This window comes from Ovis aries, chromosome 12 (genome assembly GCF_016772045.2).
Source record: "Ovis aries strain OAR_USU_Benz2616 breed Rambouillet chromosome 12, ARS-UI_Ramb_v3.0, whole genome shotgun sequence".
In the NCBI taxonomy this organism is placed as follows: domain Eukaryota; kingdom Metazoa; phylum Chordata; class Mammalia; order Artiodactyla; family Bovidae; genus Ovis; species Ovis aries.
Genome location: NC_056065.1, coordinates 42579521 through 42606779, shown reverse-complemented (window position 1 = coordinate 42606779; position 27259 = coordinate 42579521). Strand labels below are relative to the sequence as shown.

At 40.3% G+C, this 27259-nt stretch overlaps 1 protein-coding gene across 20 annotated transcripts in view; it reads left to right on the top strand.

The window, feature by feature from the left end:
• Positions 1 to 455: 455 nt before the first annotated feature.
• KIF1B (kinesin family member 1B) overlaps positions 456 to 27259 on the top strand; it is a 154722-nt gene continuing 127918 nt past the window's right edge. For all 20 annotated transcript variants that reach the window (XM_012187343.4, XM_004013733.5, XM_042257269.1 and 17 more), the window contains exons 1-2: positions 456 to 732; positions 14006 to 14182. In XM_012187343.4, coding sequence (XP_012042733.2) covers positions 14077 to 14182 — 106 coding nt within the window. In that variant the 5' untranslated portion in view covers positions 456 to 732; positions 14006 to 14076. The remainder of the gene's footprint in view (positions 733 to 14005; positions 14183 to 27259) is intronic.

Genomic DNA, 27259 nt, shown 5'->3' with positions numbered 1-27259 from the left:
ACAATGACTCCACACTCGGCTGCCTCCCACATTCGTTTCTGCCCCTCCGCAGGCGTCGGGTCCCCACAGTCCCGCCCCGCCCCACTTAGCCTTGCTTTGTCCCCTTACAAGGCGGATCACCGGGTTAGCCCGGAGCGGCTGCTGCCGGCTAACGCCCTTCGGGGGTCACCCGGTAGGGGACTCTGGGCGCCGCCTTCCCCCACCCCGCACCCCCACACACCAGCTCCGGCTTCTGAGCCACCAGGGGGCGCCCAGCCGTCTCCGCCTCTCTCACCGCCCCTTCACCAGCTCCCCCTGCGATTGGCCGGCCGCTCGGAGCTCTGCACCCCGATTGGTCGCTGCCCGCGTCAGTCGCGGGCGCCAAGGCGGACCGAGGTGACGCACGGCAGCCGGGCTTCGGGCGGTGTCCTAGGACGGCGGCAGCAGGCGGAGCTTGGAGAGGACGGACGCTGAGCAGTCTGACGGCGGCGGTCCTGGGAGGTGCCAGCGCGGGGCTGAGCCGCTCTTCGCCGGTTGCCGCGCCCGGGTCTCCTGGACTCCCGCCCTCCGTGGCCCTTGATGCCGGGCTGGCCAGCTGTGTGATGGGGCTGCCGAGCGGCGCCCTGCGGCTCTCGGCGGCCGCTGCTCGCGCTAAGGAACGTCGGTGCCGGGTTCCCCGCGCCCCCGCGAGCCGCGGCTCTTGCTGACCCGGCCCTCCCGCCCGCCTGTCAGTCTGTCCGCAGCGCGGCTGAGGTAAGGCGGGCGGCGGTTGGCGCTGCGCCGCCAGCCTGAGAATGGGACCGCCCGGGGGGAGGGGCGGCCAGGCCGGGGTCTGGCGGGGTCCGAGCCGGGGAAGCTCCGGGCCGGGCCGGAGCCGCGAACACTGAGGGCGCTGCCCCAGCGGGGCACCGAGTGGGGCGGGGCGGGGTGGGGGAGTCTCGGCCTCGCGAGTGGGGGACAGTCCTCGGGCCAGCAGCGAGCCCCGGGCTTGGGCCAGCGGCCTGCCGGGTCCCCCGCAGTGGCCCGCACCAGCTCTCCGCCTCCCCTGAGCCGCCAGGTTCCGGCTGTCCCCGGCGGTCAGCCGAGCCGCCGCTGCCCCTCGGTTACCCGGGCTCTCTGCGCACATTATGGCTCTCTCTGCTCCGTGCTGAAGCCACCCTTCTCATTTACCCCCATCCCCTCTCCCCCGTTAGGGTTGGCATCGAGGCTTCGGCTAGGAATGTGGTTGTGCCCTTTTGCCAGATGAAGGCAGGCGCGGGCATCGAGTGGGAGGGGGGAGCCGCTGTCGCAAGGACTGGAGAGAAGCGCGGTGGGAAGGGAGGGGGCTCGCTGGATGCTGGCCATCCGTGGCGGGGGCTGGTGTGGTCTCGGCGGTCGGCAGCCTGGGTTTACTCTGGCAGCCATATTGGGAGGATGATCTGACAAATCCTTTAGGAGCCAAGTCCCGTTGCTGGAAGGCACCGAGTGGCAGCCCTGGCAGCTTTCAGGGTGACTGGCCACACCGAAGCCAAGCTGTGGGGGTTGGGAGGCTGCTCCAGCGAGCTAGTCATTGTTCATGCAACACAAAACATTCCGGGCCCTAAAACCAGAATGGAACTCCGAAATCACTTTTTTTTCCTCCTTGGTGAATCGCTAATTGAGCTTCCAAGGCAAACTGCCTTCAAGATTGCATTCTCTTTGGGGTGAAATGATGCATTTCTGTGTTCATCGTCTATGATCAGGGCTATGGACACAGAGGGATGGTGATGCCTCACTCGTACAGAAGCAGATCTGAGGATTGCTAAGGCCAGTTTACCAGGGTGGAGGCCTGGAATTATCAATAGTACATTGCGACGCCGGATGGATAGATTTTCAGAGTAACTCAATATGCACAGGTGAAGTCAACTGGAATATTCTAATGATGGGAGAGGGTTGCAGCAGTATTTTTGAGGAAGCAGGTTGTCATGTTTGTGGAATCTCGAGGTGACTGAAATTAGATTGTCAACAGATCCCTTGCTCACATATCTCTTTACTGTTCTAGGCAGCTGTTGTGGTGATACTGAACATGTTGCTTTGTGTCTTAAATGGGTCTTTCCCAGCCCCCTGAAAGTGTAGTGGCTGGATTCAGATAGCTCTTAAGAGGTGATATCATGGTGGATATTTTATTTAAAGGCTGGCATTTTGTCAGCTTAGCTTAGTCATAGTAAAATCTTAGCTTGTGTTCTCTAAGAAGTGAGGTGATGCTTTCTAATTAACTTGGTATGGCTGTTGGATTATGAGGCAAGTGAAATGGGTAAGGTACCACTTAAGGATGGAATATGAAGAGTGCACACATGTTAGCGTTGTAAAAAAAAGATCTGGATAGGAGCAACAACTGAATTTAGTGTGAGCCTATAGATCTGTCTTTTCCTACATACTAGGTGTGGACAGGTTCTGGAGAATGGCATACCCACCTTTTTTGTTCTGTTGCTTTCATTCAAACTCCCTTTCTTAATGAATAAATTCCTGTCACTTAAGTGGAACTACTTAAACATTTTCAGGTAAGGTTTTCTAAGAAAAGTCTTAACACTTTATTTTTTATTTTTATCATTAAGCTTTTCTTTTGAAACTTGGTTGAAATTTTAAAAAAAATGACTTCAACAGAAACTAGTGTTTTTTGCATCTTATTAATAATGAGAGAAATACAGAATGTCTTGTTTTTAAATTCCATGCCCCAATTAAGAAATATTTCTTAGATGTAAGTTTTTACATTTATTTTATTAGTAAGCAAAATCTGAAGAATGGTGGTTAAATGTAGTCTCAGCACGTGGTAAAGTCAGACCGGACTGGGAGTCTGGGAGGCAAGATTTTGTGCAGCTCCACTGTGATGAATGTTTTTCCAAAGTTTATCCGATCAGGTATGACTTCTGAGCAGACTTTCCTTTTCAAGACCAGATACGAATGCAGTTTTCCTTTTTTCTCTGGTTCCTTTTTCCCACTTTGAATTTGTGCTGGAAATAAACTGCCAGGAGAAGTGCCAACAGAGGCTCTCCAAGGCCAGAGCTTTCTAGCTCACTTCCTGCTATGATCATGTCCTGGGTACAGAGGGAAGGACAACAAAAGGCCCCTGCTTTGTTTGTAAATGCTTCCCAGGGCTCTGAGCACAGCAGGTCTTTCTCAGGAGTAAGGTAGCAGTTTGGTCTTACAAACCCATGTGATATAATTTCACAAGGCTCTAAAGTGAAAGGTATAGCATATTTACTTCATGTTGTTCTCTTTAAAAGGTGGTCTTGCTCGAGCAGATACTGGTGAGTTTCTGGAGTTCATGAAAGCATGTGGATAAATACACGTTTAGAACTTTTTCATCAGCAGAAGGTAAATGAAGCAGATGCTGCTGTGACAGGAAACACCTGCAAAGGATGCTTTGGGCTTTCGACTTGGACTTCTTGATGACTGGCCCAGCCATTCATTTATGCCCACTTTGACAACATTCATTCCCAGTTGAGTGTGTGTAGAGATGTAGTTCTTTACTCAAGGAACTTATGCTTTACCCTGTGTCTGTGGATGTGGTGAGATCAGGTTAACTCCAGCACCTTTCTGTTTTAGTACATATGGTTTAGTGTATCACTACCCTTGCCATGGCGGTTTCTATGGTTTTCAATCAGAGCCTCTTCCCTTTCTGTGTTGCAGTGTAATATGTATTACTCAGTCGGTATTTTTGTTTTGTAGTGATTTGTATATTTGTTATAACTCACAAGATTGTAAATGGCTGATTTTAGAATATTTTTTACATTTAATATCAATTGTTTATGCCAAAGTGTATCATTCAATTACACAATCCTCTACCATTGCTCTATTTGAAGACATTGGTATGTGTCTTAGTTCTTCCTTCCATCCGAATTTCTGACATCATTCTGGCAGATGTCCATAACTGTATAAACAACCACCATCACAACAATAGTGATAGAATAGCTTACTCCTATTGATCTCTGTCTGTGTGCCAGGCTCTTTTCTAACCATGTTACGTTTACTCACTGAATCTTTATAACAGCCATATAAAATGCATACTGTTATCCCCATTTTATAGGTGACACTGAGACAGAGGCTAAATGATTCCCCCAAGGTCACTAGAAGTGGTTAGTGTCCGCTAGGCTGAACTTCCTTTGTAACTACTCTTAACTGTACAATTCCTTAACTTCGGCTCAAAGGTAAGGTTCGTTCTGTTCCACTAACTCATATTGTGGCCGTATCTTGTAACATGTCATCACCTTCAGATCTTAAACTCTGATAACGTACAGCTCTCACGTTAGTAGTCTCTTGCTCTGTGTTCCCTACCTCAGGTCTCTGGTCCTATTGGCCCCTCTCAGATTTTACTTCTTTGTCTGCTGTTTCTCCACTGTCGTTTCCAGGGTGCATTGCCTCAGCCATTTTCTTACTAGTACTTGCAGCGTTTATTTCTTTTCATGCCAGTCTCGAGTCATTCCCATCATCCGTAGCCTCCCTTTTTAACTGTGTCGTGGAGACCCCTCACACAGTGTGGTCTCGGGTCTCCCCTGAGGCTGTCTCTGGTGCCCATCAGAGCGTTTCTGCTCAGTCCCCTCTCCCGCTCTCCACAGTGGCCTTTCTAAAATCTTGACCATTTTAGTTAGGCCTGCTTACTGCTGCACAGTGAGGCAATCTCAAGGGAAAGGTTCCTCTCTTGACTTCCACTCACCCCTGGGGTTGTGTTTTGGATATCATTGCCTTCTTTTCCTTTGGGACTTGCTGTATTGGCTGCTTCCCTTTCCCTCTTCTGCTGTTTCCCCTCAGTTTTCCCCTTGAAAACAGCAGACACAGTCGTACATTAGGGCCTTTACCGTGACTCTTTGTGCTACTTGAAACACTGTTCCCCTGAAATCTGCTTGGCTAATTCCTTCACCCGTTTCAAGTCTTTGCTTGAACTTAAACCTCACTACCTCAGCAAACCTCTCCTGACCTCATTCATGCATCTGCATGGCACCTCTTCCCACCACACTCCTGATCCCCCCAACTTTGCTGTAATTTTCCTCCCTCATAGCACTATCACCTCACATTCTGTGTAACCTACTTTAATGTCCCCTCTGGCCTACTAGGGCTTCCCTTGAGGCTCAACTGGTAAAGATCCACCCGCAATGCGGGAGACCTGGGTTCGATCTCCAGGGTTGGGAAGGTCCCCTGGAGTAGGGAACGGCTACCCACTTCAGTATTTTGGCCTGAAGAATTCCATCAACTGTATAGTCCATGGGGCCGCAAGGAGTCAGACATGACCGAGAGACTTTCACTGCCCTACTAGAATGAAAACATCTCCATGGCAAAGGTGTTTGTCTGTTTTGTTCACTGATTTATCCCAGACTCCTGCAACTGCCTGTCACGTTGTAGGCACCCCATAAATAGCTGTTGAATCAAGGATAGAAACAAAGTCTTTTGTATTAATGAAATGGGGTGGGCAGGGGAAGCATTCTTCGTTCCTGTTCCCTTCTGGCCATCTCTCTGCTCTCATAGGTTCTGGAAGCAGTGAGGATACTTGCATTTCCAGTTCTTGCCTCCTCATTACTCCCCAGCCCACCACAGACTGGCTTCCCTGATCCCCCGCTTCACCGACACTGCTGGCGCTCTGATTTCCAGCCCTTTGTTATGATAGCAGGGGGCACGCTGCATGCCTGTGCAGTGCTGGAAGTACTGCTCACTTCACTCCCTCCTTTGTCTGCTTCTGTTTTGTGGGGCTGGTTTCAGTCTTCTGGGCCTTGTGCTTTTCTGGCCACTCACACGCCTATCATTTATTCAACACAAATTTTTGTATAATTTTTAAAGACTGACTTTATTTGTTTTTAAGAACTAGAATTTTGACTACATAACATTTTCATTGTCAAATAACAGATTAAGCATTACAGGAAAGTTTTATTTAGTTATAATTTATATCACTTACTGCTTTGAAAAAGGTTTTGAGCAGCTTACCACAATACTGTAGATATGATGAGGCTGTTAAAAACAAAAATCTATATGACAGGAGGAAAAAGTAAATATACAAATTACAGCAGTTTGTGTGTGTGTGCATGCATGCTCAGTTGTGTCCGACTCTTTGCAACCCCATGGACTGTAGCCCGCCAGGCTTCTCTGTCTGTGGAATTCTCCAGGCAAGAATACTGGAGTGGGTTGCCATATATTTAAAGTGTATGATATGTTATTGTAACTTAGGCTTGAAACTTTTGAAAGTCAGATAAAAAGGAAAAAGGAAATTTTACAATTTTAAAAAAGTAATCCACCTGCTTTCCACAGTGAGTGTACAACATTAAAATATAACAAGTCTTTTCTGTGACTAATGTGGTTCAGGTATATAACTTTATGTAAAGATAAGTCTGAGTATCCCAGCAGAACACTCATTATTTAATAACTCTGGTGAGAACCTGGAATGCTTGTATTCTGTGTTGTCATCTCAATGAAACATACCTATTAAACTTTGGGTAGTGGTTTATCATGTGGCAAGACTGACACATTGTTGCCACACGGAGAAGTCTGACCTGCATTCTTGCACAGCTAAGGAGCTACTTACCAGGCAGGTAGCTGCAAAGGTGTGGTCACAGGCAGATTTCAGACAGAAGCTTGACTCATACCAAATTTGAATTAACCTCTGATTGAAACTTCCATTTCTACATCATAGCCAAGCTGAGTTCATTTTAACCTGGACAGTTACCAGGAGTAGCTGTTGTCATCCACTTTAACAATAGAACTTCAGTGGAATATTGGGTTTTGAGTGACAGAGTTCCCAGTGGATCTGTAAAATAATTATAGGATGTGGTTTTAGTTATTGGATTGAATTGACTTACTAGAGTTTAGTGTTAGCCATCCAAACAGTGAAAAATAAGAAAACAATGAAAAACTTTCATTTAGAATAGTTTATTTTAAGCCATAGGCCATAGGAGCTGTCGTTTCTGGATGGACCTCTTGGATTATGAGAATCAAATCATGTCATCAGTAAAAAGGAAGGTTCTTTTTTTTTTTTTTTTAATACTTTATTTATTTATCTGGCTGCACCGGGTTGTAGCTGCAGCATGCAGGATCTTTTTTTGTTTGTTTTAGCTGCAGCATGTGGGATCTTACTTCCCCAACCAGGAATCGAACCCAGGCGCCCGAATGCAGGCCCCCTACATTGGGAATGCAGCATTTTAGCCACTGGACCACCAGGGAACTCCCAAAGGAAGGTTCTTAATTGCAGTGACAAGACACGTGTCTAATCTAAAAATTGTTTTGGCTTATTTTCATAAATGGTTAAAACAGTTGGGTAGCCTAATTGAGCTAGTTTAATCTCATTTGAAACTGAAAATCTGATCTGTCAGGAAACTCTTCCTGTGCAGTCTGATTCTTGTCATTGGGTTAGAATGCAGAAAGAAGCTTTCCTAACATATGATCCATTTTGAGCTTTTGCAGCCTGGCTCATGGCTGATTTTTATCCATAGAGTCAAAGACCAAGAATAGATATACATGCATACACAAAATACATATACACACAAAAATGAATTCTTACATTTTGGGGGGCATTTTATCAGTACAGCCTTGGTCAGTAATAGATCCTAAAGCCTGCTTGGTCCTCCTCATGGAAAGTATTCAACCAAGAAGGCACAACTTCCATAATAAGGAAATTTTCACACCTTCCCAAAATAGGCTCATTAGCTGCAGATACTTATTTTGGGGGTGTCCACTTATTCTTTGTTATCATTCATTCTTTTTTTTTTTGGCTGTGTCACTGAGTTCCCTGACCAGGGATTGAACCTGGGTTTCTCGGTAGTAAAAGTGCCCTAATCACTGGACTGCCAGGGAATTCCCTAATTTATTCTTTAAAATGTAATTCAGTAGAAAAGATTATCTTTTAAATAGATTGCTTGTTGATATTCTAAATTTGTGGGGATATAGCAGATTGTGTAAATGTTGAATTTAAAAGATTGCATTTCTTGGTTAAATTCTATTTTTAGTTGTGAAAAACATACTGAATAAAGTAGCAATGTACGCAAGTTAACTGCTGGCTGCAACACAGGGCAGAAAGACATAAGTAGAAAAATGAGGAGTCAACACAACATTTTTAGGGAACAATGAGATAGAAGGTATGACTTTTAGCTTAGAAAGGGGGATGTTAAGGAAGATATGACTTAATGCTTCCTGTCTCATGGTGGCCTTGACCTTGTCCTCAAAAGATATGGACTTGTAATAGGTTGGAAAGGAGATTGAGCTTCTAAGCATTACATGTTCGGTGTGATAAGGATCTTGGTGAAGAAGGTTTCAAGTTGGACAGTGAAAACTGAGACTGGAGAAAGAGGTTGGATTGTGGAGGCCTATCAATTTTTAGGTTGTTTTCTGAGGCTATGGGAACCAACTGAAGGCTTTTAAGAAGAGGGAATGACATGCATTGACCTCTGTTTAAGGAATATAATCCTGGCTGTTTTCTGTAAAAAAAAAAAAGGGGGGGGGGAGTGGTATTACAAAACCCAGCCAACCAAAAAACTAAAATTATTTCGTTCTTTGTTCCTTTTGCTGAAAAGTCAGTTTGAGAATTTGTCTTAGGCTCCCAATAATCCGGAGTGCTTCTAAGGGCACGAGAGAATTGCACAAGATCAAAGTTAAGCAATGGGGCAAAAATTTAGAAAAATTCAAATGAAATTAAATCTAAATGTTTTATTATCCCTTTATTGTTAGTGAACGCTTCTGGAATTTTTGCTCCATTAGAAGCTTTATAATGCTTCTAATCATATGTCATAAGGAAGGAAAACCGGTCAGAGGAACAGTCTAGAACTGAGGCTATTAAGAGATTTAGAGTATGTATGGTTGCCTTTCCTACCTGCCTTTGGCTCTTTAAAACTTGGAAGTGTATTTTAATTTTTATTGTTTTCCTATAACTTCCTAAAAATATTCTGTAATTGTTATTTCTCACTGAAATTTAAAACTTGATTTCAGATTTACGTAATTGGTAATTTTTTTAAAGGATCAGGAGGTTTTGAAACTAATTCTTTGATGGACATCCATTATAAAAGAGATACTCTTTTTATGTAGGAAAGTAACAAAGTAATACTTGCTATAGCCCGCTTAACTGTAGTTTCTTATTTTACTGTATAAAATTTTAACTTACTTGTGAAGATAGTTGCAATTTTACAACAGGACAGTTAAATCAGGAAAAAAAAACATGTTTAGGTTCAGGTTGTTTGGGGAAAGTAATTTTAAAATGTACATATCGCTTCCAAAGAAGAATGACTGTTAAGCTGTTTTAATTGGGGAGGAGTATGAAATTAATTTTATCCTTTTTCTTTTTCATCAGTCCATCTTTCTCTATTTTGAAACAGCTTGCTTTTTTCTTGATACTGTTCCAACATCAGTTTGTTGATACATGGTTGTTCAGTCACTAAGTCATGTGCAACTCTTTGCGACCCCATAGACTGTGGCACACCCACTCAACCAAAATATTTTGACTCCTCTATTCAAGACCATGTGATATATGGGATTAGAAACATGACTAAAATTCTGTCTTTTCTTCAAGGAACTTTAAGCTGTTTTCCTTTCTTGCCACAAAACAGCTAATTCTGCTCTAGATAAGGTTAATAGTTGAGAAGTATTAAGTGGAGAAACATTTGCCTTTGGTTTGCAAGAATTGGAGAATCCATGAAGGCTTTAAAAATAGGTAGCGTATGAGAAAGTCCTGGAAGAAAAATTGGGTTTTGAGAACAGGGGAGGTGGAAGAGTACACTGGGTAAAAGGAGCTTTGGAGCAAAGGCACAGGCACAGAAAAACATGAAATGCTCTCAGAAAACCCTCTCGTGGGTGGTTGTTAAGGAATGTGGATGGAAGGCAGTGTTTTGTGGGCTTGTAAAAATAGGTGGTTTATGTTACAGAACACATTGAATGCCAGTGTGGGGAGTTCAGTCGATCCTTGGTAGGCAGTGGAGAAACTTTGAGGATTTTTAAGCGAAGAACCTTGTGCTTCAGGGGTATGACACTGACAGCTTTGCACAGTGTGGATGGAGTAGATGAAAATGGCAGTGTAGTGTAGTGTGGTGGGGATAGGAGGAAGGAGGGGACAAAGTGCTGAGGACAGTTAACAGTCTTGGGTAAGATGTATTCAAGGTGTAAAAGGGGGTGGTATGATGTGATGAGAGAGATTTTATAGGTGAAAGCCATGTAATTTGGCATTGATTAGATGGATAGGGGAAGCAAGCTCTTTGGCCTGTGGGAACAGGAGAATGGTGAGAACACTAAAAGAAATAGAAAAGAGCTGGGGGAGGTGGAAAGATATTTGAGGTTTGGGTGTGTCAAGTTGAATGGAATGCTGGGAGGATAGCTGGGTAGAAGGGTCAAACAACTGATGAAAAGTGTGTGTATGGGGACATTCTATATTAAAGATGTTAGTATTTTGGTTCCTAAGTACTTTATATCGAAAGTCAGCAAGGAGATTTATTGTTTATAAGTCGGTTAGTAGCATTCAGCACTTCGGTAGGCCCTGGGTAGAACACAAAAGAAGAAAGTTTTTGTTTTTTTTTTTTAAATTTAAATATCCACAGTATTCGTTAATTGTCAACATTTGTCTCTTTTACTACTGCCCCCTTGCCCATCATGCTATTTAATTAAAGTTACTGGGTGTCTTGAGCTGTAGAGTTTTCTCCACTCTGGGTTAGGCTGTGATTGTATCTTCTGGGTATTGTTTACATTGTTTCTTTGCTCCACGTGTGTCCTATAAATGAGGCTTGATTCTGTGAGTGTTTTTTTTTAAGGGAGTGGGGTAAGAATATGTGCTAGGAGGTACTGTGCGTCTCCTGTTGGAGTGTATCAGGAGGTGTAGGCCACGTTGGTATCCCACTTTTAGTGTTGTTAAGGTTGATGATCCTTTGGTTCAGATTATGTTACCCTAATTCATACAATATAATCTTCCCACGTCAATCAGCCTTTCATTTAAGGCTTTTTTAGTAGATAGTGATGGTGCAGAGAACCTTTTTGTTAGTAGGGGTGGGAAATGATGACTTTCTATTTCTGTCATTTCTTCTGCATTATTAGCTGGACTTTTTCCATAGAAAAGAACTTGCGCTCATTGACTATTTGACTCTCCTGGAACATAGTTTATACAGGATACAGGGACTGGATGCATGCTCCATTCCTTGTTTTATTTGCAGTTTTCAGAATAATGAGATTTTTGGAAGTATTGTTATGAACTTATGAATTTATATATTAAATGTTTTGCAGTCCATATGCAGTGTGCCTGTATGTATGCATGTATTTTTATGCTCCAGTTATCCCGTCTTTGTCCAGTGGGGGCCCCTTTCAGTTGGCAGCTGTGTCTTTTCACCGTGACCCCATTCATCTTTGATTTTATGCTTATGGTCATACTAAATGTTCCAGAATCATCCTGAAATTTCTTGCCCAGACTTGGAATTTGCCAGTTTTTCAAGGAACCTCAGTTTCAAAGAGATTTTGAAGGAATAGTATGTTCACTTTGGGAAGCTATTAAAGAGCATACAAGCTGGAATATAGTCATGTAAAATGATAGCACTGTTCTCACAGTGCATTTGGGGTTGGTTATAAGTGCTGTAGGAAATACCAGTGATTCCTGGAATGTTTGGGTCCTCATTTGAAAGAGGTAAGACTAGAGCTCGGCCATCAGCTAGAGGAGAAAATGAAGGTTCTTGGGGGAGAAATTGTTAGATAGAACACATGAAAGAATGTGTGTGGGAGAGTGAAGGCACTTCACCAGCCACAGAGTACCTTGTCTGGTTTTGTAAGCACTGGGGAGTAAGAAAAGTTTCTTGGATTTGGAAGTGAAATTGAAAGTCATGCTTTAGAAAGGTTAATACTGAAGTAGGGTTAAGCAATTGCATAAAGTTGGGTTCTCAGCTGGAGGTTTACAACATAATTTTTAGAAAATGAAAAAAACAAAAAACAAAACAAACCTAGCCATACCTGGGCCCTATCTCAAAATCTGAAGTCTAGGCTCATTTACTTTTCTAAAGATCCTGTGTTTGTTTTGTGCAAACCCCGTACCCCCATTTAAAGACATGGATTAAAATTAAAAGCTCAAAGATTAGTTTCTCTATTGCATGTATGCTAGGCATGAGGTAGTAAGGACATGGATTAAGGTTAGGGCAGAGGAAATGAGAGGAGGTAAGGGATAGAAAAATGGAAGTTTATGTTTTAAAAGTTTTCATGTGGTATTTCATGAATAATGTTACCACTAATGAAAGGATTCAAAGAGAAGGAAGCAAAGATGACTCCTAGGTTTATGGTATGGGGCCAGATAGAAATGGGAAGATTGGCAGAGATTGCTAGTTTTAGGGAGAAGATAATGGGACATATTGAGTGTTGAGATGCTGGCTGTATATTAAAGTGGACTCTGAGGAGTTAAAGTGTGTTCTGGGTCTTGCTTTTTGTGGATGCTTCATTTACTCTCTTGACAGAGTACTCAGCTACTGACTATAGATCATGTTATATAGATTGGAAGAGTTAATAATTTTAAGCTTTCATTTAATAAATTTAATTAAAATAAATGATGTACTAAAAAAAGAACCATCTGTTTATTGTAAAGTAAAATGTGAAACAGACTGGAAAAAACATCGCAGCAAATATAAAAATTAATATCAATAAATATTGTAATCATTTAAAACATAAAAAAGTAAACCAGATAAAGGATAATTCTTACAATTGGGAAATATAATTCATTAGTTCATTCCTTCAACAAACATGTAGTGAGCTCTTTCATCAGATACCATTTTAAGTGCTAGTAGACAAGATCTCTGAGCATTCTGGTGGTGGTGTGAGAGACAGACAACAGACGTGTTCCCAAAAGACAAGAAATAAGATGGAGTATTTTTGCCTTTTCCTATGGAAAGCATTAGTTGTACAGCTGGAGGTGAGTGTTCTTAACCGTTACTTAATTATGTGGAAAAAACTGGTCAGGACCAAAAATTTGGTCTCTGGTAATTGGACCCGTAAGTATTTTTCTTTTTTAGTTTTTCCTTTTGTTCAGTTCTTCTTGAAGATGTTTATATAACAGAGTACAGATTGAGATCTGTTGTTTCTTGTGGAAATTACTTATGTGGGTTCTTTTCACTGAATAGTGTTCGTTTTGTTCTGTGGGGAGAAAAACTATTCCTCTAGAAAATGTTCAGTTTTCCCTGTGGCTTCATTCAGTAGTGAAATGTAGTGAATTGATTCTGCCATGGGTCAGAGGATAGAACTTGGGTCTCTTGGAACTGTCTCTGATTATTGTACAGGATCGTTGTGAGGGCGAAATGAGATACTTATGAAAGGGGTCATCAAAGTTAAAGGAATTCCTGGATACCTACAGGTAAAGAAGCTAGCTGGAGATTATCTCTGTCCTTTGCTGTTTAAATATACACCGTGTAACTAGATGTTTCAAATTGAAATTAAAATATAAAAAGTTCAGTGCATTTCTTTAAAAGGAAGTAATAAGTTGTTTTGCAGATGGGAAGTTTCTTGTGTAGGAACCCTCTTTAGCAGATAAACATTTTTTTCCATATATTATTGGAAATTGATCCAGAAAAAGAGAGAGTAAATAAGATGTTTGTTATTTTGCAGTTAATATTTTTTATCATTAAGTCTAGGGACTTTTTAGGTATGGTAAAGAGATAATGGAACAGGAAAACAAATTACAGTCTTTAACTTTCTATCTGATAATTTACTGTTGAGAATATAAGATCTGTGGGCTTCCCAGATGGCACAATGCTAAAGAATCTGCCTGCCTATGTAAGAGAATGCGAGTTCAATCCCTGGGTTGGGAAGATCCCATGGAGGAGGAAATGGCAATCCATTCCAGTATTCTCACCTGGAAAATTCCATGGACAGAGGAGCCTAGTAGGCTACAGTCCGTGAGATCACAAAGAGTCAGACAAGACTGGTGACTGATTTATTCATGCACATATACAAGATTTATAGGGAAGAAAAGGGATGAGATTTTTGGAAATGGAAACAAATAATACTAAGATTTAATAGCTCTTCTGCTCAAATTAGCCTTGTTTTCTTTAATTCTGCCTATCTTACATGAACTTTTTTTTCTTTTTTAAAGGAAACTTGAACATAACTTCCTGAGAAGATTTGATTATTTCTGGACTTTGTGTATATAACAAGACCATCAGAATGTCGGGAGCCTCAGTGAAGGTGGCTGTCCGCGTTCGGCCCTTCAATTCTCGAGAGACCAGCAAAGAGTCCAAGTGCATCATCCAGATGCAGGGCAACTCAACCAGTGAGTGCATGTTGTTTTCTGTCAGTCCTGTCTCAGCTTCCTGTCCTTCCCCCCTTTCCTTCTTGCTGTCATCACAGTAAATGAACATGTGGCTAGTAACACTTTGAACTTTGCTGTTCTGAATGTTCCACTGAATGTTTCCCCCTGTGATTTTTGCTGTAGCATATTTGAATATTGGCTGTTTATCTTCTTTACAATTGAGAATTCCCTAGAGAACTGAGTGAAATTAGCTAGTGTTATTAAGTTGAAATCTTAATGATAGTGAAGGTGTAAGCAGTGATGTTTAGTAAATGATGCTGTGAAATATACCTTATTGAGGGTGCAAAATTGCTTTACTTCCTTGGTTTTCAATAGTACTTGAGCTTGCCAAGATGGTCTTAATACTTACACTGCTTCCTTACGATGATTCTTTGAGGTGAACAACAGATGTAGCTAAAGCAGATAATAAACTTGTAAATTATTACTAAAAATGATCAGTCATTGCTTCCTGGTTTGTTTCTCTGAACTGTTCCTTAGGTGAAAAATGACGGAAGCTGGAGTTTTTGGTACTTGCGTTAGTTGCTTGATGTGGGTCTGTAGGCAAACTATTACTTAAATAATGGTAAGTTTTACCATTTTAAAACCTGTAAAAAAAAATAAAAATAAAAATAAAACCCGTAACTTTGGGATAAAGTAGAATTGTTGTTCTTTCAGACCCAAGTTAATGCTAAATATATGAGGAAATATGCTTATCTGTTTGTGGGCCAGTGTTCTGTGTAGAGGATTCTCCCAGTGGGAAATAAATTTATATGTTATATTTGAGGTATACAATGTGGTGCTTTGACATGTTTATACATTTTAAAATGATCAACACTATCTAATTAGCATATCTATCACTTCTCATAGTTACCTTTTATTTTAAGGTAAGAACACTTGAGATCTACTCTTTCAGCAAATTTTACATAAACATCATTAACCATAGTCACCATGATCCACTTTAAGTCTCCAGAACTTTGTACCCCTCGATCAATGTCTCCTTTTCTCCCCCAGCTCCCAGCCATCATTCTCTATTACTGTGAATTTGCCATATATATATATATACACACACACACACACATATATATACACACATATATAACTTTGAACTTTCTTTTGCTAACACATTTTTCTGAACTTGCTAAATAGGACTTGGAACATTCTATTTTTTGAAAAAGGGTCAAATGTTGAAGTCTAAACTGCTGTACCATTGTTTGTGTTTTACATTTCCTTGTCAGTTGTGCCAGTGATTCTGTGAATTATATATCCTATGAATAATTGTAAAAGAAAGATGCAGAATTTGGTATTATTCTCTAACTAATGTTATATTCTTAAATGTCACTCATCGAAGCTATGTTCTTATTTCTATTTCATTTTAAGAATTAAGTTTTACACAGTATATAACTAAATTCTTACACAGGGCCTTGCTAGCTTTCTCCATATCATTCTGGTTTTAGTATAGGTGCTGCTGAAATGAGCACATTAAATTCTGATTATTGAGCCGCTTGTTTCTTTCTGAAAAATACATTTATTTATAACTTAGTATGGAGGCATTTTTGACTGTTGGTGTTGCCCCTAAATGTCTTGTTATATATCACAAGTTCTTTTAAAGGGTGGACATTAGGAAATTCTGGATCAGGAGCCAGAATTGATTCCAAAAAGGTCTACTTTTCTCTGATCAGTTTTGCATACTGACTATCCAGGAGAAATCCTCAGTGTCATGGAGATGGAGTTTCACTCATGGTTGGGATGTTGTACTTTCTTTGTAGAGTTGGAAATCTTATTAAAACTTTTAAGTAGAGAGTGAGTATTAAAAGATATCCATGAATGCAAAAGTCATATAATAAAAATAAAGGAAAATGCTTACTAGCACAAGTAATAACACTAATGTTTTTCCTTGATGAGTAATCATTTTAGAATTCCCACATCTTACATGGATTATATGTTTTTAGTTTTGTCAAGGTCAAATAGCATTACCTAATTTCCCCCCAATTTTGATTTATTTTTGTGAATAGGTAGGACATTCACAGGGTATGAATTTCAAAAAGTATGAAGAGTATACAGTACAATCATTCCTCTTACCCCATCACATAGGCAACCAGTTCCTCTTTCCAGAAGTAACTTCAAGGGGAGATTTCCTTTGAGAGATGGTTTAATTAGTAGCAGGTGTAATAATAACTTTTCTTTCAGTTTTGACTGTATTGTAAACACACGAATAAAACTTCGTATTTATATCTTATCAAAAATTTTTTTTTTGAGATTTTGGCATGAAAGGATATCCAAAAAAGTTAATAGATTTTATTTACTAACAAATATCTACTGTATGTGTAATGATATGCTAAGTATTAAATAGATATAAAAAAGCTAATCTATTGACTGTTCAGAAGTATGTAGCAAAAATAAAATTTTCTGTAGTTCTGGATAGTTACGTGAAATGGATTTGGGTCCACTTGATTTTCTTTGCTTTTTTTTTTTGATCATCTAGGTTAAAAACCTCACTGAGTTTACTGATGGCTAATAAGGTATTAGTCTTCATTGTATTTAAGATATATGGCTGCCTTTTTTACTTTATTATTTTGATGGTATAGACAATAATGTTAGTTTGAGGGGAAAAGGTAAAATTACCCAAATACTGATATTCACTCTGGATGAAAGATTTCAAGTGTTTTGACTGGTAGATTGCAAACTGAAGAAGGAAATAAGATTCCTAGTTGAACATTTTCTAAGGATAGGGCCATAAATTTTGGAGTTTTGTTTCCTCATTCTTGTTTGTTTCCTACAGAGATATCTCCTGAATTATTGAAAATATTTGTCTTTTGATAAAATATTCAAGAATAAATGCCTAGTTTTTGTTAAAAGTAATTAATATGGTTAGAATAGACTTGGTAAAAAAAAAAAAAAGTAGACCTGGGCATATTCTTCTACTCCTGTGAAAACCAGCCTTTGGACCAGCGTAAACACCATGCTGAACTACCAATGGTTTTTCCATCATATTTTGTCCACATCCTTTCTAGACAGTAGTCTGAGTGGCTCTGATCTGCCTTGCTCTTTCTCTTCCTCTTTAATACATTAAGCATGCATGCGTGCTCAGTCACTCAGTCATGACCAACTCTTTGCGACCCCATGGAGCCCTGCCAGGTTCCTCTGTCAATGAAATTTTCCTGGCAAGAAATACTGAAGTCGGTTGCCATTCCTACTCCAGAGGATCTTCCCCACCCAGGAATCTAACCTGTCTCCTGAGTCTCCTGCATTAGCCAGTGGATTCTTCACCACTGTGCCACCTGGGAAGCTCCTGTAACACATTGCCTCTTTGTATTTAAACATTCTCCAGGAGAAATTTGTGACTTTTAAAACAATATTATTCTCCTGAAACAAAAATCCCTCATTAGCCTTAGAAAAAGTAGTGTTAGTTTTCTAGCTGAATGCTTTGTCATGGTTTAGTAAGTTTGGGGTAATTTTGGTTCCTCTGAAAGGTGTTTTTTCTTCAAAAGCTAATTCACTAATTGTATCAGAGACATTTTCCTCTAGAATTTTTGGCATTTTTCAGTTTTCTACTGTTTTCTATTTTTTTTTCCCCTACAATTTTATATGGCATTTTCTTAGTAATTTGACTACTATGTAATCCAAATAACTTCTGAGTGAGAGATTTTACGTGAGCCAATTTGTTGTATTTAGAAAGTATTAATGGCTTGTTTTTTTAAAAAATTGGGCTTAAGATTGGGAGAGAGCATGGATTTGGAACCTCGAATTGTTGCAATAAATGAAATGAATTTGCTATAGCCACATGTGTTAGCTGCATTAAAAGACTGCTATGCTGGCAAGCTGGCCTGGACTGCTGCTCACGGGGATTAAAGCTGATTGTAGATGGAATACAGTGGAATGTTCCTGCCATAAGGTCTCTTATGAAAAAGCAGAAGAGGGTGAAGAATACTTTAGGGAATGTGCCAGAGTTGAAAACTGAGTAGTGGCTGTTTTATTCAAGCACTTTCTGGTCTCAGAGGGAGTGTTTTCCATGGCACAGATAAAGGTTACTGCCTTGACATTTTGAAGACTAGATTGCATACAAATAGCTTTGTTTAATAATACCCCGTTATATTCTAAGTTTCTCCCACTTTGGAAGCATTTTTTATTGTCTCATTACTTTAAAAAAGAAAAATGGGAGAAAATTAATGCTCTTACTGCTCACATTTATGGTTAGGTTATATTTGTAAATCTGGAGACTTTGAAACTGCATAAATTCCCCTCTGATCTTTGGCTTTGTTTTTAACCATAATAGTCTATCTTTAGTAATTCCCCTTCACATTTTTATTGATCTTCCTGAGCCTAGGGTCTTTTATTAATTTTTTCTGTAGGCCCAGGTATTAAGGTAGGATAAAAGAAATCTTGGGTTTTTAATTTTTTCTGCTGATTACTTACATTGTACATTTTAAAAGGCTTTTTCATTCACACATGTGCCTTTCTAAACCACATGCTGCACATCACAGCTGATACAGAGAATGACTTCATGTCCATTAATGAAAATCTGGAATGGGGGAAGGACTGGAACAAAAGGGAGCTTGGAAAGGAAGACTTTTGAAAGGAAGATTTCAAAAGTCTTTTAAAAAAGATTTTAAAAATCTGTGTGCTTTTTCTGGGATAAATTAATAGAACTGCACGAAAATAAATGGGACTTGCCTGGTAGTCCAGCAGTTAAGACTTTGTGCTGCCAGCACAGGGGGCCCGGGTTTGATTCCTGGCCAGGGAATGAGATCAGCTTGGGTACCAGTGGCATTAAACTTAAAAAAAAATTCTGACATGAAACACTTTTCCTGTGGTCCAGACTTGGTGCTAGGCTCCTCCTCACCAAGGGGGACAGCCACACCCTTTCTCTCTGGGTGTGTATCTCTGCCTTTACTCCTAACTGAATAAACCACTTCTCTGCGTGCTCTCCTGCTAGTTGTTGTAGTGTGTCTCTAATAATAGACTTTGTACCTGCAAAAAAAGAGAGAAAGACTTGAAGCTATAGCAGTGACCTTTCATTGTGTGTGTTTGGGATGGAGAAATAAAGGTGCCCCTGACATGGTATTATATTTACTCAGTTGGGGTTGATTGAAACCAGTTTTGCCCTTTAGAATGACTTTTGGAATGAGTTGATAAAGGGAAGGTCCAGGTGCTGCACTGTCTGTTGCCTTCTCACAGTTCTATTTGGTATTCAATGATTTCTCATATGGCAACTTACTAAGCTGACCTTTTTGAAATGTATTCCTGTTTCTTAGGTTTTTCTTATACTGGATAAAGTTTATGGTCTTAAGGAAGGGCATTAGATTGCACCCTTTACTAGATGAGATTAATTTTTCTGTAACTTAGTGAGCACATTTTTTTTCTTTTTAATTGGAGAACAATTGCTTTACAATGTTGTGTTGGTTTCTGCCATACATCAGCATGAATCAGCCGTAGTATGCATGTCTCCTCCTTCTTGAACCTCCCTTCTACCTCCCCGCTCCACACCGCCCTCTAAGTTGTCACAGAGCACCGAGTTGAGCTCACTGTGTTATACAGAAACTTCCCACTAGCTATCTATTTTACCTGATGCTCGGAAAAATTGAGGGCAAGAGGAGAAGGGGATGACAGACGATGGGATGGTTGGATAGCAACACTGACTCAATGGACATGTGTTTGAGCAAACTCAGGGAGAGTGATGGACAGAGAAGCCTGGCATGCTGCAGTTCATGGGGTCGAAAGGAGTCGAACATAACTTAGTGACTGAACAGCAACAACAAATATATATGTTTCAGTCCTACTCTCTCAGTTTGTCCCACCCTCTCCATCCCCCCATGCCCGAAAGTCTGTTCTCTATGGCTGTGTCTCTATTCCTGCCCTGCACATAGGTTCATCAGTGCCATGTTTCTAGATTCCATATATATGCATTAATATACAATACTTGCTTTTATCTTTCTGACTTACTTCACTCTGTATGGGGCTTTCCTTGGGGCCCATCTGGTAAAGAATCCACCTGCAATGCGGGAGACCAGGGTTTGATCGCTAGGTTGGGAAGATCCCTTGGAGAAGGGAAAGGCTACCCACTCCAGTATCAGGTGGCAAAGAGTCAGACATGACTGAGCGACTTTCACTTTCTTTCTTTCTTTTCACTGTGTATGACAGGCTCTAGGTTTATCCATCTCAGTAGAACTGATTCAGATTTGTTCTTTTTATGTTTTGTTGTTGTTTAGTCTCTTGTGCCTGACTCTTTGCAAGCCTATGGACTGTTGCCTGGTAGGTTCCTCAGTTTATGGGCTTTCCCAGGCAAAAATACTGGATTGTGTTGCCATTCCCTTCTCTAGGGGTTCTTCCCCACCCACGGATCAAACCTGGGTCTCCTACATTGCAGGCAGATTCTTTACTGTCTCAGCCACCAGGGAAGCTCTTATAGTCAGTAAGAACAAGACCAGGATCTGATTGTGGCTCAGATCAGGAACTCCTTATTGCAAAATTTAGGCTTAAATTGTAGGAAGTAGGAAAAACACTGGACCATTCAGGCATGACCTAAATTAAATCTCTTATGATTATACAATAGAAGTGACAAATAGATTCAAGGGATTAAATCTGATCGAGTGCCTGAAGAACTATGGATGAAGGTTCATAGCATTGTACAGGAAGTGGTGACCAAAACCATCCCAAAGAAAAAGAAATGCAAGAAGGCAAAATGATTGTCTGAGGTGGCCTTACAAATTGCTGAGGAAAGAAGGGAAGCAAAAAGCAAAGGAGAAAAGGAAAGATATAGCCAATTGAGTGCAGAGTTCCAGAGAATAGCAAGGAGAGACAAGGAAGCCCTCTTAAGTGAACAGTGCAAAGAAATAGAGGAAAACAATAGAATGGGAAAAACTAGAGATCTCTTCAAGAAGATTGAAGATACCAAGGGAACATTTCATGCAGAGATAGGCACTATAAAGGGCAGAAACGATAAGGACCTAATAGAAGCAGAAGGTATTAAGAAGAGGTGGCAAGAATACACAGAAGAACTGTATTAAAAAGGTCTTAATGACCTGGATAACCACCATGGTGTGGTCACTCACCTAAACCCAGACATCTTGGAGTGTGAAGTCAAGTGGGCCTTAGGAAGCATTACTATGAACAAAGCTAGTAGAAGTGATGGAATTCCAGCTGAGCTTTTTCAAATTCTAAAAGATGATGTCAGCAAATTTGGAAGACTCAACAGTGGCCACAGGACTGAAAAAGGTCAGTTTTCATTCCAGTCCCAAAGAAGAGCAAAGTTAAAACTGCTGTACAATTGTGCTCATTTCACATGCTAGCAAGGTAATGCTCAAAATCCTTCAAGCTAGGCTTCAACAGTATGTGAACTGAGAAATTCCATATGTACAAGCTGGATTTAGAAAAGGCAGAAGAACCAGAGATCAAATTGCTAACATGTCTTGGATCATAGAAAAAGCAAGGGAATTCCAGAAAAACATCTACTTCTGCTTCATTGACTACACCAAAGCTTTTGACTGTGTGGATCACAACAAACTGTGGAATATTCTTAAAGAGATGGGAATACCAGGCGTCCTTACCTGCCTCCCACGAAACCTGTGTGTATGTCAAGAAGCAACAATTAGAACTGGACATGGAACAATGAACTGATTCAAAATTGAGAAAGGAATTCATCAAGACTGTATATTGTCACCCCGCTTATTTAATTTCTAGGCAGAATACATCGTGCAAAATGCTGGGCTGGATGAATCCCAAGCTGGAATCAAGATGGCTGGGAGAAATATCGACAACCTCAGATATGCAGATGATACTACCCTAATGGCAGAAATCGAAGAGGAGCTAAAGAGCCTCTTAATGAAGATGAAAGAGAAGAGTGAAAAAGCTGGCTGGAAACTCAGCATTCCAAAAAATAAGATCGTGGCATCCAGTGCTATCACTTCATGCCAAATAGATGGAGAAAAAGTGAAAACAGTGGTAGATTTTATTTTCTTTGGCTATGAAAATCACTGTGGATGGTGACTGCATCCACAAAATTAAAAGATGCTTATTGTAATTCAACTATTCTTCAATAAAGTATATATATTATGGGGGAAAAAAGGTACTTGCTCCTTGGAAGAAAAGCTATGACAAGCCTAGACATTGTATTAAAAAGCAGAGACATCAATTTGCTGACAAAGGTCCATATAGTCAAAGCTATGGTTTTTCCAGTAGTCATGTACTAATGTGTCAGTTGGACCAGAAAGAAGGCTGAATGCTGAAGAATTGATGCTTTTGAACTGTAGTGCTGGAGAAGACTCTTGAGAGTCTCCCTGGACAGTGTGGAGATCAAACCAGTCAGTCCTACAGGAAATCAACCCTGAATATTCCTTGGAAGGACTGATGCTGAAGCTGAAGCTCCAGTACTTTGGCCACCTGATATGAAGAGCTGACTCATTGGAAAAGACCCTGCTGCTGGGAAAGATTGAAGGCAGGAGGAGATGGGGATAACAGAGGATGAGATGGCTGGATAGTATCATTGACTCAATGAATGTGGGTTTGAGCAAACTCTGGGAGTTAGTGAAGGACAAGGAAGCCTGGTGTGCTGCAGTGCATGGGGTCGCAAAGAGTCGGACACAACTGAGCAACTGAACAAAAACAAAACAGTTTTAAACATGATATCACATTTTAAAATTTTTGCTTGTTTATGTTTTACGCTATGCTGAACCTTCAGTGCTGTTGGGCTTTGCTCTAGTTTTGGCGTTGGGGCTGCTCTCCAGTTGCAGTGCTCGGGCTTCTCTGGTTGCCGAGCACAGGCTCTAGGGCACTCGAACTTCAGTTACTGCAGCACATAGGGCTCAGTAGTTGTGGCTTCCAGACTCTAGTGTACAGGCTCAGTATTTGTGGTGCGTGGGCTTAGTTGCTCTGCAGCATGTGGGATATTCCCAGATCAGAGATCTAACCCATATCTCCTGAATTGGCAGGCGATTCTTTACCACTGAGCCACCAGGGAAGCCCCGTCAGATTGTTTTTTGTGGTTGCTTTTGGTACCTAAATTGTTGTATTCGATGGGAATATACATTTAAAGGCAGACACAGTTGAGCCTGTCATTAAAGGAGGAGGCCATTGGTATTATATATTTGGAATTGCTTTTTATTATAATGTATAATTCAGAATTCTTTAGTTATCTAAATAAGTTGTTGTCACATCTAGATTGTGAAATAGCAAAAAGGGAAGACTGAAATAAATCTTTTAGGAAACCTGCTGCTTTGCATTTTGCTGTTCTAGTCTTTTGAGGTTGTCTTGATTAAATCCAGACTATCCTTCAGGTGGCCTTTTTATATGCATTTGTTGCCTTTTTCAAAGGGGAAAACAACCATGCCCCTTTTTTTTTTCTCCAATGCCTTCTTTGTGATTCTCAAGAAATATTTTGGAGTTCATTTTTTTGTTTTAGTTCATTTTTGAAAGTCTGTGCCAACATCAGAGTGCTTACTGCTTTTGGTAGCTGCCCAGTGAAGTGTGAAGCACTGCAGTGAGAGCTAGGAAGTCCGGAGAGTGGTTAGAGAGACTGAGAAAGGAAGGGGCTGCTGCTGCCTGTCATCTAATGGGCCAAGTTGATTTTTGGAGATTTAATTTTTGGTCATATATCAGCAACGTGCTTATTTTATGAAAACATTTCTAGTGGGGTAAGAAGTGTTCTTGGCTGTACTGTGTAGAGATGAATGCTTTGTACAATAGGTGGTAAGAAAGATAAGAAAAAGAAATATGAATTAGGTCCTTGAGAGCATCTGTGGGAATTGAGATTTTTGCTATTCAGCAAGCATAGGCTTGGAGACAACTAGGGACCCAGAGTGTGTTTAGTCTGAGAGTTAAGTGATCAAAGCAATGTGGTTACCTTTATGAGGCTTTAGGAGAGAGATCTGAATAATTGAGAGGCAGGGCCAGGAAAGATAGAGAATGCTTGGGAAGCCTCTTTTGTTTTGGCAGAACAGAAAACTGTAGGGCTGGAATTAGCAGAAGCTGTACACATGAGGAAATGATTTAACTACAGTTACTGTTTCCCTGTGACATTGTTCAGGTCTGATTCCAGAGTTCCTTTTGTAGCTGTGAATAAAATAGAGAAGATAAAATTGGTGAAGGGGAAAACAAAAGCAGCTTTTACTTTTTAAATTGCCTTTTAGTGGGGGAAAAACCACCACGATTACCAGTGAACACAATAATAAACATTTAAACTGTGTCAGCCACAGTTAGGCCCTTACAGACTAACTCATTTAATTATCAGAACAGTTCTATGGCAGATATTTTTATTTTCCCCATATCACAGATGAGGGCATGAATTCTGGTTAACTTGCCTGAGGTCTCACATCTAGGACTGAGAGAAATGGAAAATGAACTGGTGCTGTCTGACTCCAGAACCCTCATTTTTTTTCTTTTAATTGAAGTATAGTTGATTTGCCAACATCTGCTGAATCATAGAAAAGGCAAGGGAATTCCAGGAAAACATCTAATTCTACTTCCTTGACTACGCTAAAGCCTTTGTGTGGATCACAGCAAACTGTGGAAAAAAATTTTTTTTTTTTTTTGGAAAATTCTTAAAAGAGGTCGGAATACCAGATCACCTTACCTGCCTCCTGAGAAACATGTATGCAGGTCAAGAAGCAACAGTTAGAACTGGACAAGGAACAACAGACTGGTTCCAAGTATGTCAGGGCTGTAGGTTGTCACCTTGCTTATTTAACCTATATGCAGAACACATCATGAGAAATGCTGGGCTGGATGAAGCACAAGCTGGAATCAAGATTGCCAGGAGAAATATCAATAACCTCAAGTGCAGATGACACCACCCTAATGGCAGAAAGTGAAGAGCAACTAAAGAACCTCTTGATGAAGGTGAAAGAGGAGAGTGAAAAAGCTGGCTTGAAACTCAACATTCAAAAAACTAAGATCATGGCATCTGGTCGCATCACTTCATGGTAAATAGATGGGAAAACAATAGAAGCAGTGACAGACTTTATTTTCTTGGGTTTCCAAATCACTGCAGATGTACTGCAGATGGAGACTGCTGCCATGAAATTAAAAGGTTTTTGCTCTTTGGAAGAAAAGCTATGACAAACCTAGACAGTGTATTAAAAAGCAGAGACGTCACTTTGCTGACAAAGGTCCATCTAGTCAAAGCTATGATTTTTCCAGTAGTCATGTATGAATGTGAGAGTTGGACTGTAAAGAAGGCTGAACGCTGAAGAATTGATGCTTTTGAACTATGGTGCTGGAGAAGACTCCTGAGAGTCCCTTGGATTGCAAGGAAATCAGCTCTGAATATTCATTGGAAGTACTGATGCTGAAGCTGAAACTCCAGTACTTTGGCCACCTGATGGGAAGAGCCAACTCATTGGAAAAGACCCTGATGCTGGGAAAGACTGATGGCTGGAGAATGGGACGACAGAGGATGAGATGGTTGGATAGCATCACTGACTCAATGGATATGAGTTTGAGCAAACTCTGGGAAATAGTAAAGGACAGGGCATCCTGGAGTGCTGCAGTCCATGGGGTCACAGAGTCCAACACAACTGAGCGACTTAGCAGCATAGTTGATTTACAGTGTTAGTTTCTGGTGTACAGCAAAGTGATTCTGATATATATAGATATATATATCTATATATATCTATATCTATATCTATATATATATATCTTCTTATATCTATTTTCTTTTTGATATTCTTTTCCATTATGATTTTTTACAGGACATTAAATAGAGTTCCCAATGCTCTGTAGGACCTTGTTGTTCATCTACTTTTATATATAGTGGTTTATATCTGCTACTCCTGAACTAATTTATCCCTCTTCTACCACCTTTTCCCCTTTGGTAAACATAAGTTTGTTTTCCATGTCTCTGAGTCTGTTTCTGGTTTGTAACTACGTCCATTTGTGTCATATTTTAGATTCCACATATAAGTGCTATCATATGGTATTTTGTTTCTCTTTCTGACTTACTTTTTAATACTCTAAGATTGAGTACATAGTTGACCCTTGAATATCAAGGGGGTTAGGGTGGCGACCCTCTCTCTGCAGTTTAAAATCTGCCTGTAATCTGTAGTTGACCCCTTTGTATCCGTGGTTTGCATCCATGGATTTAACCAACCCTAGATTGTGTAGTACTGTGTATTTACTATTGAAAACAATCCACATATAAGTTGACCCATGCATTTCAAACCTGTGTTGTTCAAGGGTCAGCTGTGTAGTAAACACATACAGTACATTTATCCTATTTTATAAGATTTAAAATCTAATTTTGTTATTTTAAATGATTAGGAAATTTTATGATTGTCGATCTTTTGCTCAAATCTACTTTATGGTAATATACTTTATACCATTTTAATATATTTTGAAAATACACTATTCTAAGTTGGGAAGAAGCTGCTTATGGGGTTTAGTTTTATGGTTTTGGGTATAAATTTAAGAAAAATGCCATATTTCTTAAATTTGGATATAGAAAGCTTTTGGAATTGGAAGTTGGTGCTGAAGGTATCACTGGGATTTTTAACAAGCTCAAAACATGCTGTTTTAGAAAAGTTAATTTAAAGTTACACTGTTGCCACAATGATATGTTAATTGTAGTTGCTGGCAAAATCTTTAATAGTTTGCCAACAACAGTGTAATTGCTACATAGAGACTTTGAGATATTAGATAAACAAATTTATTCTGGAGAATAAAAGGGCTTTTTGAGTACAACTCTTGTTTTGACTGCCTTGTTTTCTAGGACTTAGTAATTAAAACATTATTTCTGCATCTTGATGCTGAAGTAACCAAGTTGGAAAGAAGGCAAGGGAAAAAAGGGGGTTAATTTGGGGGACTTAGCAGTCTTTTAAAAGCTAATTTTGACTTGAAGGGACTCCAAGAAAGAGAAGATGGTCTTATGTTTCATCAATAAACTAAAACCTATAGAACATTTTATGGAAATCATTTTAAAGGCATTTCCATTTATCTTGGATAAGGGTCTTCAGGCCTTTACATGAAAGATGCTACCCTGTTCACTCTTCTCTAGGTCTCCTAAGGTAAGGGATATCAGCAGGAAGAAAAAAAAGTTTGAAGACAAAAGGGACAAGGTATGAAAGTTGCAGG